The sequence below is a fragment of the Suncus etruscus genome, chromosome 18 (genome assembly GCF_024139225.1).
Source record: "Suncus etruscus isolate mSunEtr1 chromosome 18, mSunEtr1.pri.cur, whole genome shotgun sequence".
In the NCBI taxonomy this organism is placed as follows: domain Eukaryota; kingdom Metazoa; phylum Chordata; class Mammalia; order Eulipotyphla; family Soricidae; genus Suncus; species Suncus etruscus.
In genome coordinates, this window is record NC_064865.1 from 35,150,089 (window position 1) to 35,164,923 (window position 14,835).

Below are 14,835 nucleotides of genomic sequence, written 5' to 3' on the forward strand. Positions count from 1 at the left end.
GAAAGACTCAAATGGGGACCTGAGATGGGTACAGGGAGCCCATCCTGGAGCTGGGAGGTCTGCTCAGTGCACAGCTTAGAGTGCCTGGGCCATGGGGGAACAATGGAGGACCCAACAAAGTCAGTAGCACAACTCTCAAAGCCCCTTCCCTGTCCAAGAAGACCCCTTGATCCTCAAAAGGCCCCTGAGGAGGCAGGGACCAGATGGGCTCCCATACCCCGATCACCCAGGCATAGAGACAGCATGATCCTCCCTCTGGGGTCAGCCTAAAGACTCCACAAACCCGGATACCTCTCCACTCACCAGTCACACCTACGATGAAAATGGGGCCCACACGCCGCCCCTCATGCAGCCCATACAAGTTCATCTTGTACTTGCGCCCTGGCTCCAGGCCCTGCACGGTCACTTCACGATCCTCGCCCCCAACACGCACCAGCTGGGGCCGCCCGTAACTGTCCTTGTATTGGACAGTGAAGCTGTCAAAGCGGCCCTGGGGGACCGTCCAGGAGAGGCTCAGTGAGTCTGGGGATGATCCTGTCACCGTCAGCTCCCCCAGGACAGGCTCCTCAGGGGGCTCTGTAATGGCCTCTGTGGGGCTTGGGGTGCTTTCCATCTCGGTGGGGGGCTCTTCCTCTGAAACTGAGAAACACAGAATGATTGAGGGCCCCCATAAACCTTGGGGAATGATGGAGATGGGGAGGTCCAAAGGGGAAACTGTGGTAGGTACAGGGAAACCAATCTTGGCACAATCTTGCTCAACATACAGCTCAGTGGGTTGGGGTCTCTGAAGAATTGTGGGGACTGAGCACAGCTACCAGCACAAGTCTAGAGGTCCCTCCCTATCCAGGAGGACCCCTTGGTCATCAAGCAGCTTCAGAGGGAGCCAGGGACCAGAGGGACTCCTACACCCCACTCACTAAGCCCCAGGGCCCACTCACCTGTCACCCCAATGGCAGAGATAGGGCCTACCCTCTGGCCACTGTGGAAGCCAAACAGGTTCATCTTGTACTTGTGATCTGGCTCCAAGCCGGAGATGGTGACCCTGCTCTGGTGGCCTGGCACCCTCAGTGCCTTGGGATGCCCATCTCCATTCTTGTACTGGACCAAGAAGTGGTCGAAGTGGCCCTCAGGAACTGTCCAGGAGAGGCTCAAGGACCCAGGGGTGGCACCAGTGACTGTTAGCTCCCCCAAGCGAGGCTTGATGGACTGCTGTGAGGTCATGGTGGGGGCTGATGTGACTGGGGTCATCTCTTCCTCCTTTGCTAAATTTAGATAAGGAGACAAAAGTATGTTTCCTTCAATGGGGGATCCTGGAATTTATCCTGGACACACTATAATAGAGGTCAATGACTGTCAGTAATGGGGAGCATTCAGTTACCAGAGAACTGAGACCTATTGTAGCAGAATCAGGATGCTAGAGTGGTATTTGGGGTACAGGTACAAAACCTGAGGTGGGCACAGAGCCATTTGTTTTTGGAACATAGCCAAACCTCTGAGTGGAGCAGAGCCCTCCATCTTACACTCAACACCTCAAGGGGTTCTGCTTCCAGTTTCAGTTTTTTGAGCATTTCAGAACCAATTTACATTCTGAAGTTAAGGGCACAGAGCTGAACCCACAGGAGATAATTTTTATGGAGGCTTGGGACACAATCAGTGATCTTCAAGGGTTATTCTTTTTTTTTCCTTTTTTTCTTTTTTGGTTTTTGGGCCACACCCGGCGGTGCTCAGGGGTTACTCCTGGCTGGCTGCTCAGAAATAGCTCCTGGCAGGCTCGGGGGACCATATGGGACACCGGGATTCGAACCAACCACTTTCGGTCCTGGATCGGCTGCTTGCAAGGCAAACACCGCTGTGCTATCTCTCCGGGCCCTCAAGGGTTATTCTTACTTCTGCACTCAGGAATAACTCCTGGCAGTGCTCTGGGACTATACGTGATGCCAGAGCTTGAACCCAGGTTGGCCATATGCAAGGCAAACACTCTCCCCATTGGACTATTGCTCCTGTCATTTTACAATCTGATCATTCCAGACCATGACTGGTTACCCCACTGAGGGGGAAGAGAAGATTCCCAATGACCAGTGATGGACTCATTTTGTCTGTGTTGTTATTTGCTTTGTTTTTAGTCATTCTTTGACTTTTTCTGTTCCATGTCTGGTCTTATTCTGCCTGCATAGTTCAATTACAAAATGTTCCTAGTCTGTTCAATTTGGGTACCAGAGTCAGTATCTTAGGGGTAATAGCTACCCAGGGACTTAATCAAAGCAACTATAATTGTGTCATGGAGTAATAACTGAACAGAAACAGACTTGTTAAAATTCACATATGAACAATATTAACATTATGTTATAGCTTTAAGTCATAAATAGCCTTCACTAGCAGGACTCATTGTTATTTATGGGCATCAGTTTGGTTATTGGTGGCAATTTGGGAGCTGATATTTTTCACACTAAAATCTAAGATCATTGAACTATGTGAGTGTTAAAAATTCACCCCTGAAATTTTTTTTTTTTTGGTTTTTGGGTCACACCTGACAGTGTTCAGGGGCTACTCCTGGCTCCACACTCAGAAATCACCCCTGGCAGGCACAAGGGACCATATAGGACACCGGGATTCGAACCATCGTCCTTCTGCATGAAAGGCAAATGCCTTACCTCCATGCTATCTCTCCGACCCCAATACCCCTGGATTTTTAAGGGAACTGACTGCCTTCCTCAGAAGGATGCCTGAAGTTCGAGCGTAACTGTGTAGGAGGAATGGGGGCGAGTAGCTCATGACTCCTGCCAAACAGGCCATGGAGGAAGCAACTGAGAAGAACATCAAAGGAAGACCACAGCAGTTTGGGTGGTTCTGCTGAGGTAACACAGCTTACATGGGTTGATATTATCATCAAATAAAAGTTAGGTGGTGAGAGGACACAAAAGGCTTGGCATGAACAGAACCTCTTTCAGATGCTTGGGAGGTTCCATCTTAAGGAGAGTGGGATAAAAATACCTAAATATTAAGCCAGAGAGATATTATAGAGGTTAGCACAGCTGCTTTGCACGCAGCCAATCCTGGTTCAGTTTCTGGCACCACACAGTCACCCTACTCCCTGCAGTATAAACAGGAGTGATTCAAGAGCATAGAGCCAGGAATAAGTCCTGAGCACTGCAGGCCTGGCCACTCCATCCCCAAAAGATACCTGAATTTTGACAGTAAGATGGAAAAAGAGTCCTGTTTGAGGCAGGCCTATATCTTCTGTCACACTTACCAGTTGAAGCGATAGTTGAGATGGGTCCTTCTCGTTGGTCACCATGGAAGCCATAAAGGTTCATCTTATACTTGTGGTCTGGTTCCAGGCCCGAGATGGTAACTCTGTCCTGGTAACCTGGCACCCGTACCACCTTGGGCTGCCCGTCCCCATTCTTATACTGGACCAGGAAGTGGTCAAAGTGGCCCTCGGGGACTGTCCAGGAAAGGCTCAGGGACTCAGGGGTGGTGTCGGTGACTGTCAGCTCCCCCAGGCGAGGCTTCATGGAGTCCGGTTCCTCTTGGAGGACTGGAAAGAGATGCGAGCAGAATCTTTCTTGCTTCTGGGGGGAATCTTGGGACCCCAATGCTCCTGAATGCCACTCAGAGAAACCAGTTTGGGATCTAATGTAAGAACCAATTCTTTTTTTTTTTTTTAGTTTTTGGGCCACACCCGGCGTTGCTCAGGGGTTACTCCTGGCTGTCTGCTCAGAAATAGCTCCTGGCAGGCACAGGGGACCATATGGGACACTGGGATTAAACCAACCACCTTTGGTCCTGGATCGGCTGCTTGCAAGGCAAACACCACTGTGCCATCTCTCCGGGCCCGTAAGAACCAATTCTAACTATGGTCACTGACTCCTACTCTATTTTCCTGGTTCACCAAACTCCTCCTGCCTCAGGGTCCTGCTCTGGCCACCCTTTCACCCATGTGCTTTCACAGATGTCTACACAGTTATATCCACAGTTATATTCCTTGAAGTCTTCTTCAAATGTTACATTCTCGTAGGGACCTCCCTCCCCATACTATTTAAACCCCAGTTCTCACAGTTATAATCAACACTATCCCAGCAACAAATTGCAAAAACTATCAGGATTCTGTAGTACATGTGGCTCTATGGATATCTGAGGGATACTACAAACATAAAGGATATCTGCATATGTGATTATATTAATGAAGGATAGTTAATTCTTTATTGTTTATGTTTTAATTTCTGGGGCCATACCTGACATTGACCAGGACTACCCCAGGCTTCTGGTTGACTCCTGACAAAGCTTAGGGAACTATGTTGGAAATTTCAGCATGTAAAGTACATACTCCAGCTCCTTGGAATATTTCTCTGGTCTTAAAGATGGTTTATTTTTAAAGGCACAAGAATTGCACCATGGTTGTTTCAAAATAGTCTTTTTCCTTTGGAAGCAGACCTCCTAAGCAACTTGGGATCTGTCGGCAATACTTGGCAACTGGCTATAAATTTTAATGCTGGGTTTTGTCATGCAATGCTACTCAGGTACAGTGGTACTGGGGCCACCAGTGCCATCCTGGGAGTACTCAGAACTCAAGAGAGCTACACCCGGTGGCGGTGGTAATGAAGGTGTGTGTGTGTGTCTGTGTGTGTGTGTGTGTGAAGATACATGGTCATGGATGAACTCAACATGCTGCACATTCTAGCTATTTATCCAGCCCCCAAATACTATTTTCTTTTCTTTTCTTTTTTTTTTTTTTTGGTTTTTCAGGCCACACCCGTTTGGTGCTCAGGGGTTACTCCCAGCTATGTGCTCAGAAATTGCCCCTGGCTTGGGGGACCATATGGGACGCCGTGGGATCGAACCGTGGTTCTTTCCTTGGCTAGCACTTGCAAGGCAGACACCTTACCTCTAGCGCCACCTTGCCGGCCCCAATACTATTTTCTTACATGTAGTGCCTGAGATGAGTTTGAAATTATTGCAATGATATATTTGTATAACAGATTACTATTTGCCTACATAATGGGATGAAATGCCCCTACGTGCTTCAATATAAATGATGCTCAAATATGTGGTTGATAAAGGAGGGCAGACACAAAAGAAACCATTACTATGGGATCTCATGTATATGACACATACGTGTATCACATACTCCACTCACACACCACTCCACACATCTCGCTCATCCAGAAGGGCAGGGACAGGAAGACTTAGGACAGAGTGCTGTTCGATCCCCCAGCAGCCCATATGGTCCCCTAAGCAATTTCTGAGCGTAAAGCAGGAGTAACCCCTGAGCATCACTGGGTGTGGCAACCCAAAAAACAAACACAAAAAGCAGAGCCACATAAGGAATAGGACATCACTGCCTTCATGCCTTGGTCTCTCAAGGACTAAACTCAAATGAGTATGGACCCCACATCATGGGGTCCTGAAGTGCTAAGTAGATATCAGTGGGCTAGAGATTTGGGGTTAAAATGTCTGAGTTGCCAGTGGAGAAGACTGTAATGGCTCTACCAATGAGATGTTTCCCAAGACTTAAGCGTGAGAGCTCACAACCCCACACTCACCGGTCATGCCTATGATGGAAATGGGGCCCACACGCCGCCCCTCGTGCAGTCCATACAGGTTCATCTTGTACTTGCGCCCCGGCTCCAGGCCTGGCACAGTCACCTCACGCTCCTCGCCCCCAATACGCACCAGCTGGGGCCGCCCATAACTATCCTTGTACTGGACAGTGAAGCTGTCAAAGCGGCCCTGGGGGACCGTCCAGGAGAGGCTCAGCGAGTCTGGGGAAGATCCTGTCACTGTCAGCTCCCCTAAGACAGGCTCCTTGGGGGGCTCTGTGATGGCCTCTGTGGGGGTTGGGGTGCTTTCCATCTCTGTGGGAGATTCTTCTTCTGAATCTGAAGAGACATAGTGCATGAGGGTCCACATGACCTTGGAAGAAGGATGGAGAATGGGAAGCCCAGATGGAGCCCTGAGTTGGGTGTGGAGAACCTATACTTGAAGCAGGGAGGCCTGCTTAGTGCACAGTTCAGTGGTTTGGGGCCTCAGGCAAGCTGAGGGGACCCAGCACAGCTCCCAGAGACCCTTCCCTATCTAGGAGGACCCCCTCAGTCCTCAGAGAACCAAGGACCAGAGGGGCTTCCCCACCCCACTCACCCAGGCCCAGAGACAGCATGGTCCTCCCTCTGGGGTCAGCCTAAAGATTCCCCAAACCCCTGATACCTCCTCATTCACCTGTCATGCCTACGATGAAAATGGGGCCCACATGACGCCCCTTGTGCAGCCCATACAGGTTCATCTTGTACTTGCGCCCCGGCTCCAGGCCCTGCACGGTCACCTCACGCTCCTCGCCCCCAACACGCACCAGCTGGGGCCGCCCATAACTGTCCTTGTATTGGACAGTGAAGCTGTCAAAGTGGCCCTGGGGGACCGTCCAGGAGAGGCTCAGTGAATCTGGGGATGAACCTGTCACTTTCAGCTCCCCTAGGACAGGCTCCTCAGGGGGCTCCGTGTTGGCTTCTGTAGGGCTTGGGGTGCTTTCCATCTCTCTGGGGGGTTCTTTCTCTGAATCTGAGGAGACACAGTGCATGAGGGCCCCCATGACCCTGGGAGAATGATAGAGAAGGGGAGACCCAGATGGGGACCGGAGGTGAATGCAGGGAGCCCATTCTTAGAGCAAGGAGGCTTGCTCAGTGCATGCTGGGACATTGGGGAGCTGAGTAGACTGAGCACAGCTCCCAGAGCCCCTTCCCTCTACAGAAGGACTCCTCAATCTTCTGGGAACCCCAGAGAGAACCAAGGACCAAATGGGCTCCCACACCCCACTCACCCAGGTCCAAAGACAACATGATATTCCCTCTAGATTCATCCTAGAGACTCCCCAAACTCACTCACCAGTTATGCCCACGATGGACATGGGGCCCACACGACGCCCCTCATGCAGCCCATACAGATTCATCTTGTATTTGCGCCCCGGCTCCAGGCCCTGCATGGTCACCTCACGCTCCTCGCCACCAACACGCACCAGCTGGGGCCGCCCATAACTATCCTGGTACTGGATAGTGAAGCTGTCAAAGCGGCCCTGGGGGACCATCCAGGAGAGGCTCAGTGAGTCAGGTGATGATCCTGTCACTGTCAGCTCCCCCAAAATAGGCTCCTCAGGTGGCTCCATGATGGCTTCTGTGGGGCTTGGGGTGCTTTCCATCTCTGTGGGGGGCTCTTCCTCTGAATCTGAGGAGACAGAGTATATGAGGGTTTCATGATCCTGGAAGAACGACAGAATAGGGGAGGCCCAGAGGGGAACCTACTTGGGCACTGCAGCACTAGGAATTCCAGCTCATACGCAGCAGTGCTTGGGTACCTTTGGGTCTGCACCAGTGGTGCCTGAGGGTTCATGTAGTACCAGGAATTGTACCTGGGTTAGCACGTGGTATGCATGTTCTCTGGCCACTGTACTAATCTCTTGGCCTGGTAATAACAAGTTTTAAAACCTGTATGCCGAGTGCAAGGAGACAACACGGAGTTATATGTATTGCCTGTCTGATTCTACTAAATGAAATGCCTAAAAAAGGCAAAATTATAGGCTCAGATATACAGAGGTGTAAGCTCTTGTCCTGCACACACTGACTCCAGTTCAATCCCAGAAACTACATATGGCCCCCCCGCCTCCAACCCCTGCCAGGAATAATCTACAGCTAGGTATGGCCCACTTCTCTCTCCCCAAAATGCAAAGTTATAACAATGGAAAATTATCAGTGGTGGGATGGGATGGTGTGAGGGAATTGACTGATAGCAAATAGAGAACTTTTGGGACAGGGGAAAGTATTTTGTATCTCAGTCATGGTTTCATGACTTAGTATTTGCTGAATCTCAATTTGTACCTTATTGTATTGCAAATTTTTTTTTTTTTTGGTTTTTTGGGCCACACCCGGCGGTGCTCAGGGGTTACTCCTGGCTCTCTGCTCAGAAATAGCTCCTGGCAGGCCCGGGGGACCATATGGGACACCGGGATTTGAACCAACCACCTTTGGTCCTTGGATCGGTTGCTTGCAAGGCAAACGCCACTATGCTATCTCTTCGGGCCCTTGTATCGCAAATTTTTATTTTGTTTCTGGACCACACTAATCTGTGCTCAGGGCATACTCCTGGCTCGAGCTCAGAGAGATCACTCCTGGCGGGACTTGGAGAACCATATATGGTGCTGGGGATTGAATACAGGTTGGCTGTGTACAAGGCAAGTGCCCTACCAGTTCTATTATTTTTCTAGTCCTTGTATGGAAATTTCACTTGATAAAACAAACCCCTTTCCATAAAATAGTGAAATAAGGAGGCTCAGAACCCACGTGTGTGTCCCATGATTGAGTGAGAGCAGCAGTGAGGGACAGGAAAGGCAGGGCCAGGTTGTTACTCACTAGTTGTTACGGTGGCAGACAGGGGCCCCACACGCTTGCCCTTGTACAGCCCGTAGAGCAGCAGCTTGTAGCGGCGGGCAGGGTCCAGGCCAGAGACGCTCACCTCCCGCAGGTGGCCCTCCACGGAAACCACCTGGGGCTGCCCGTCCTTGCCCTTGTACTGGACCACAAAGGAGTCAAACTGGCCCTCAGGCACCGTCCATGAGAGACCCACAGTGTCCGATGTCACGCTGGTCACCTTCAGTTCTTCCCCCAGGAGTGGTTTTTGGGGACGATTGATTACAGTATCACTCCGAGGCTCTGGGAGGGAGACACAGGAAGTGGCTCAACTGTTTCTAAAAGGTTGAGTGACCATAAAGAGCAGGACAGGGAGGTCTGAAAGGAGAACTGATGGGCCAGGGATCTCATGCCCAGAGAAGATGGTGCTGTGAGCTGGTATGTAGAGAAGGAATCCCAGCCCAAGGAGCAGGGGCCAAGGGACAAAGATGATGACAGCCATCATAAGTGAATGATCATAAGTGACTGCTTCTTGGCCTAGCTGGAAGCATGCCACCTTCCCCCAGGGACTTCCTGAGCAGTGTCAGCCCTGCGGTGACCCTCACTTGTGGTGCTGTCAGTGGAGAGGGGCTGTGGTGATTGGGGCCAGGGAGGCTGTAGAGGAGAAATCTGTTTTTTTTCAGCCACTATCCAGGGGGCTGACAGCGACCAAGCACTGGTGATCCTCCAAGGCTACCACCAGGGGCCCATCCCTGTCCTTGAACTGAAGCACAGAGAAGTTGAAGTGGCCCTCAGGTACTGTCCAGGAGAGGCACAGCTAGATTGGGGTGGGGTCTGTTGCCCTAGGCAGGGTGGGGCCCCCAGGCAGGCGTCACCTGGAGTAGCTGACAGAGCAAAGTCTCTGGTGTTTATTTCTTTCCACATGACTCTTTGCCTGCCTCCCACTGGGGATGGAAAAATCCAGAACTAACCAAATGAAAAGTGTTTCCCTCAGATGAATCCATCATCTTCTGCTGGCCTGACCTCTTCCTACTGAACCCACAAACAGTGGCCTTCTGCCTCCAGGTTCACTTCTTGTCTCTCTTGATGAACTAACTCTCTGCCTTCTAGAGACTTCCTTCTCTAGGTACCACAAGGTACAGTGGACTCCCCAACATCCACTTCTACTGAAGAGCCTGCTGTGCTGATCGCGGGAAGCCAAGAGTTCTAGAGACATGAAGGACAGAGGTTCCCATAGAGGGCAGACAAAGAGGAAGTTATGACAATAGAAGAAGTGACCAGGTGGCTGTCAAAGGCCCTAGGAGGAGTGGAGGCACCCTGTGGGGTGGGCAGGATAAAGTAGGGTCGCTCAGACAGGGCAAGAATCTGGTGTCTGCCCAAGGAGGCCTCTCGAGGCGGGAAGGAGCTGGCCTGCTGCCTGTCTGGATGGCTCGGACGCTGACGGCATTGTTATTGCGAGAAATTTCTGGCAACAGGGAGCCCCTAGGGGCAGGGGAGGGCCTGGACTGGACCCCAGGAAAGGGGTACAACTGGGCTAGGCCAAATGGGGCCTGTTTGGGCAGCCAGCCCTGGGCTCTTCTGACTCCTAGTTTCCAGACTCCAGGAGGGGGGCAAAGACAGAAAAGAGTTCTCTGGGGAAGGATAATAAGGGGCACAATGAACCAGAGGGGTAAGTCAGAGCAGACACTGCACACCTCAGGGGATGATAGCCTCACAGGGTAGGCTTGCAGACCAGGGACATGGGACAGCTCCCAGCCCCGTCACCTTTCTCCCCCAGTTCCCTGTGTCCTTTCAGGAAGGGGTCTCAGAGTCTCCCCATTCACCAGGAGAAGAAATAATTGGAAGAGAGGAAAGATCAGTGGATGGAGCAACCTAGAAAATAACCCCATAATTCCGGCTCTCAGCTACCCCTGGTGGTGCATTCTAGGCTTTCCATAAAGTGATGGAGGTGGGCAAAGGGGAGTGATCAGCTAGGATAAAGAGGGGCAAGATGCCTGGGGCCCCAGGTGTGGGGTTGTCTCACCTGTCTTTGCCTCCACAGAGACAGGGCTTCGTCGCTTCCCATCCTCGATGCCAAAGAGCATGAACTTGTATTTCCTATTGGGCTCCAGGCCGGGGACGATGACTTCGCGCTGGTCTGCAGCCACAGGCACCATCTGAACCTGCCCATCCCTGTCCTTGTACTGTACCACGAAGGAATCGAATTCACCTTGGGGGACTATCCATGAGAGGCCCACAGAGTCTGGGGTCACACTGATCACTTTCAGCTCGCCTAGGAGGGGCTTCTGGAGGATTTCAGTGGCTACAGTTGGAGGAAGTGGAGCTGGGGAGACCAAGAAACATGGTTAAGATTTGGAGGGAGCAGCTTTCCCAAGGCTCTTGGCTCAAGTGTCCTGAGCCTCCTCAGCCCACTGAGCAAGTTATAAACCCCTGTCTTCCTCCCCCAACTCATGCTTGATATCTACGTGAAATATTCCTTATCCTTCCATGATGAACTCAGAAAGCCAAGGATAGGGACCAACAGTACTTGTGACTTTGTCGCCAAGAGGAAACACAAATATTTTTATGAGGCTTTAAGAGTTTACTGCTGAAACTTGAAAGTACTGTTTACCCTCCTCACTTCTAAGAATAGGAAATTCTCACACACGCCACTAAGTCTTGTTACATAATGTATCAAAGGAGGCCTTGATCTAAGCCATATACTTGAACTAAAAAGTGGGATGGAGAGATAGCATAGGGGTTAAGGCATGTACCCTGTGAGTGGCCAAGCCCAACCACTATTCTTACCCAAGCCTCACCAGGTGACCTCTGAGCACAGAGGCAGGAATATGACCTGAGTGAATATTGCTGGGAATGGCCCTCAAATAAACCCCCCAAAGGTGAGTGTATAGCTGTATAGTTTCCTTAATAAACTTAATAGATTCTAAAGCACTTATCTGAGAGAAGCATAAGCCAAAAAACAATGGGATATTGCAGTGCCCAAGCAGGTGGGAGGGGGGACTGAAGCTGGGAGGCAAGAATGGGGGTAGTTCTTGGAGAAGGGCCAGAGTGCTGGGTCCAAGAACTATATGTCATTTAACCCAAATTAAAAAGGGTCATGGTGGGGGGGGAGTGACAATCCTGTCCAAGTCACAGCAGGGCAGTCTGTGACAGGAAGGGAGGAAACATCTGTGACAAAGAGGAGAGAGAGAGACAGTCTGCAGCTGGGTTTAGGCAGATAGGAGGAAGTGGAGGTCAGGGAGGGGGTTTTGGAGATGGGGACTGAAGGGCAAGAAGTTCCAGTTCAGGGAACCAGCCCAGGAGTCAATGTCTGTAGTCCTGAAAGAATCTGTGAGGTCACTTAGGCAGGACCCAAAAGCATCTGTGGGGAGAGGGACTCTGGGAAAAGTTGTGGCCCCTCACTCACCTGTTATGGCCACCACAGCGAGGGGGCCCACATGCTGCCCCTCAGTCAGCCCATACAAGTTCATCGTGTATGTGTGCGCAGGCTCCAGGCCTGGGATGGTGACCTCAAGCTGGTCTTGGGCTACCTGAATCATCTGCGACAACCCATCCTTGTCCTTGTACTGGACCACAAAGGAGTCGAACTGGCCCTCAGCAACTGTCCACGCAAGGTCCACAGAGTTGGGGGTCACATCTGTCACGATCAGCTCCCCCAGCTGTGGCTTCCGGGGGGACTCTGTGGCTGGAGGAATCTCTTCTGGTTGGGAAAGAAAGGATAGAGGAGACATGCTGTGAGAAGGGGCCCTCTTTGTCCATGTTTGTGGGACACCCCAGGAGGTGTTCCCGATCTAAAGTCACACAGATTGGTGACCTCTCTCTGACCAAAGTCCCTTTTCTAAATCTCTGCCAGGACATGTAGAGCCAGGACAGTGTCAGCACGTCCATGCCTGTGACACTGGCTCCCCATCTCCCGTCCCTGTTCTGACCTCTGTGTCAGACCCCCCCCACCCCCCGTTCTTGGTTGCTTAGCATCTTCTATGGGTGCTGAATGGGGGTCTTAAACTCAACAGATTCAAAACAGAGGAGCCAGAGTGATAATATAGCTGGTAAGGCACTTGCCTTACTCCCCATTTAGCCCCCCCAAATCCTGCCAGGAGTTATCTCTGAGTGCAGAACCAGTAGTAAGCCCTGAACATAGATAAGTGTAGCCAAAAAAAAAAATGTGCTCAAGGGCTCCCCACACTTGCTCCTCCACAGCCTCCTAACGAGGCTGCACAGAGGCACCCAGAGGTCACAGCCCACATGGGACCTGCAAGGAAGCCTGTGAGCTTACATTTATCTGCCCTTCCCATCCTCTCCCTAATCTCCAAACCCTCCTCCCCATCACTTCTCCACTCTGTGCCCCCGTGACACCTTAGTCAGAGCTGACAACTCACACAGTTTCCACCTTGGCCACCGTGGAAGTCAAGTTCTGCAGCCACCTGGACCCACACCTTCACCTCCCCTTTTACCCCACTCAAGGCTCCCCCTGTTTACAGAGTCAGCCCGTAACTCTGGGGTACCTTCCTGCTTGCCTCAAAGGCCCACAGGCTTGTTCTCTCCCTTCCCAGGCTTTTTTCCTGCCCCTTCCTGCCCACTTCCCAACACACACACTGGCCTTGGCTTTGCACCACAATTTCCATTACCATTGGTCCACTAACAGGCTCCACACTGTGCCTGGGTACCCAACATGAGCGAGCTTGAACCTGAGCTCTGTGAGGAGCTTTTCCCTGGGGAGGCTGTGGCATGTGGGACACTGAGTGAGGTGGAGGTGGGGGGGGCCTGCATGTCTGAACTGGGAAAGCCTATGGTCAGAAGCTGAAAGTCTGAGGTCTCGTTGCTCCAATCTGGAAAGGGAAGAGGCCCCAAGAGGCAATTGTGGAGAGGGGTGGCTGGGCAGGTGGTGTTCCCAAGAACTGGTTTCTCTGGCTCCTGTGGGAGGACAAGACTACAAGAAACCTACTGAAGAAGCAGGCTGTGATGTTAGAATGTCATATTCATGAAACCCATCATTATCAGCACTGCAAATTATGGTGCCTAAAATAAAAAGTTAAAATCAAATATCTTTATTTGAAAAAAGAGGGAAAAAATCAGGTTGGTAACATGATGAAAGTAAATGGAATAGGGATAGCAGGCAAAAAGAGAAGAAAAAAATAACCAGGCTGGTAAGAAGACTAAAGTGAGTGGAGCAGGGACATAGGCAGGGGGCTGCTGAGTGAACAAAATATGGGGCTCCCTGCAGGCCAGTTCAGCTCTTGGCTCACCCGCCTTCCACCCTTCCAGCTTTGTTAGCTCTGCCACATCCGTTTCCTGCTGTTTCTTTACCCGTTCCATCCCTCTTTCCATGAGGGAGAGAAAGGGTCCTTTACAGCCAGACTTTTTGTTGGTGGTTGGCTTCACTGGGTAAAGTGAGAGAATAGTTCTGTGGTGCAAGAAGAGGAGGATCCTTTTCCAATTTGGAAAAGCTTCTAACTAGCAGCACGCACTTCTAGCGAGGATGCAGCACAACCCTTTTGTTACCTCCTGGACTCCCGGCTGCTCTGTTACTTTGCTGCTCTAGGAAGAACAATACACTCTTTTCCCTCATAAAAAGTATAGGCTTTAAAATATCCAAGGCCAGCAGGATAACTCAGGGGTGTTAGGAACACATATTTTGCATACATATGAACCTGAATTCAATTGCTACTACCTCATAGCCACTCTACCCCAAAGCACCACCAGGTACTTTGACCCCAAGCACTGCTGGGCTTGAGTGGTGCTGCATGGCTGGACACTAGCATTAATGTTTCCAGTACAGTTGCCAGAGTGTTGCCAGGAACGACCCTTGGTCTCTTAAGCTCCACTTGGAAACATCCCCTTTTCCAATATCCAGTATTAGTTGAGCATGTTCTCAGTGGTAAAATGTATTCTTGCTGAGGTCCCACTATTACAAACTCCTGTATTTGATCAGATACATAGTGAATTTTCTGCGGGAAGTTATGATCAGAGCATGAGACTAACCAAGTGTGTGTTTGTCACTACCTCTAGTACTGCACTAGAGGATGGGTGCTGCTTTCTCTATCCTTTGGGAGTAGGCCCACACCCAGCAGTGCTTTTGACTTAGAAGTTACTCTTGGCTCTGCACTCAGGGGACAATATGGGATGCTGGGAATAAAATTTGGTTTGGCCATGTACAAGGCAAAAGTCATCCTATCTGCTGTACTATCGCTCCACTTCCCTTCCCCCCTCCACTCCAAACACTTTTCTATCTTGAGGATAAGGGACCTGAGGTTCTGGAGGGAACATAATTTTTTCAAGATTACACAGCTAAGAATGGGGTACACAGGAAATGGAACTCCCAGATTCCCAAACACCATCTGTGCCCCCACTCCATCCATTGCTGACACTGCCTCTATTGGGAGGTAGGACGGGGCTTCACATGCCAGTGTTGTCTCCAGGACAGAGAAAATGTCCCAAATCATTG

At 50.8% G+C, this 14,835-nt stretch overlaps 1 protein-coding gene across 1 annotated transcript in view; it reads right to left on the reverse strand.

The window, feature by feature from the left end:
- The window catches only part of TNXB (tenascin XB), a 70,975-nt gene that overhangs the window by 19,185 nt on the left and 36,955 nt on the right, over window positions 1-14,835 (reverse strand). Inside the window, 13 exon segments of the mRNA XM_049765188.1 lie at window positions 292-639; window positions 939-1,262; window positions 3,245-3,538; window positions 5,544-5,879; window positions 6,217-6,540; window positions 6,877-7,212; window positions 8,394-8,693; window positions 8,996-9,022; window positions 9,025-9,070; window positions 9,073-9,230; window positions 9,233-9,274; window positions 10,414-10,713; window positions 11,797-12,090. Of these exon segments, the coding sequence (XP_049621145.1) occupies window positions 292-639; window positions 939-1,262; window positions 3,245-3,538; window positions 5,544-5,879; window positions 6,217-6,540; window positions 6,877-7,212; window positions 8,394-8,693; window positions 8,996-9,022; window positions 9,025-9,070; window positions 9,073-9,230; window positions 9,233-9,274; window positions 10,414-10,713; window positions 11,797-12,090 (3,129 nt within the window).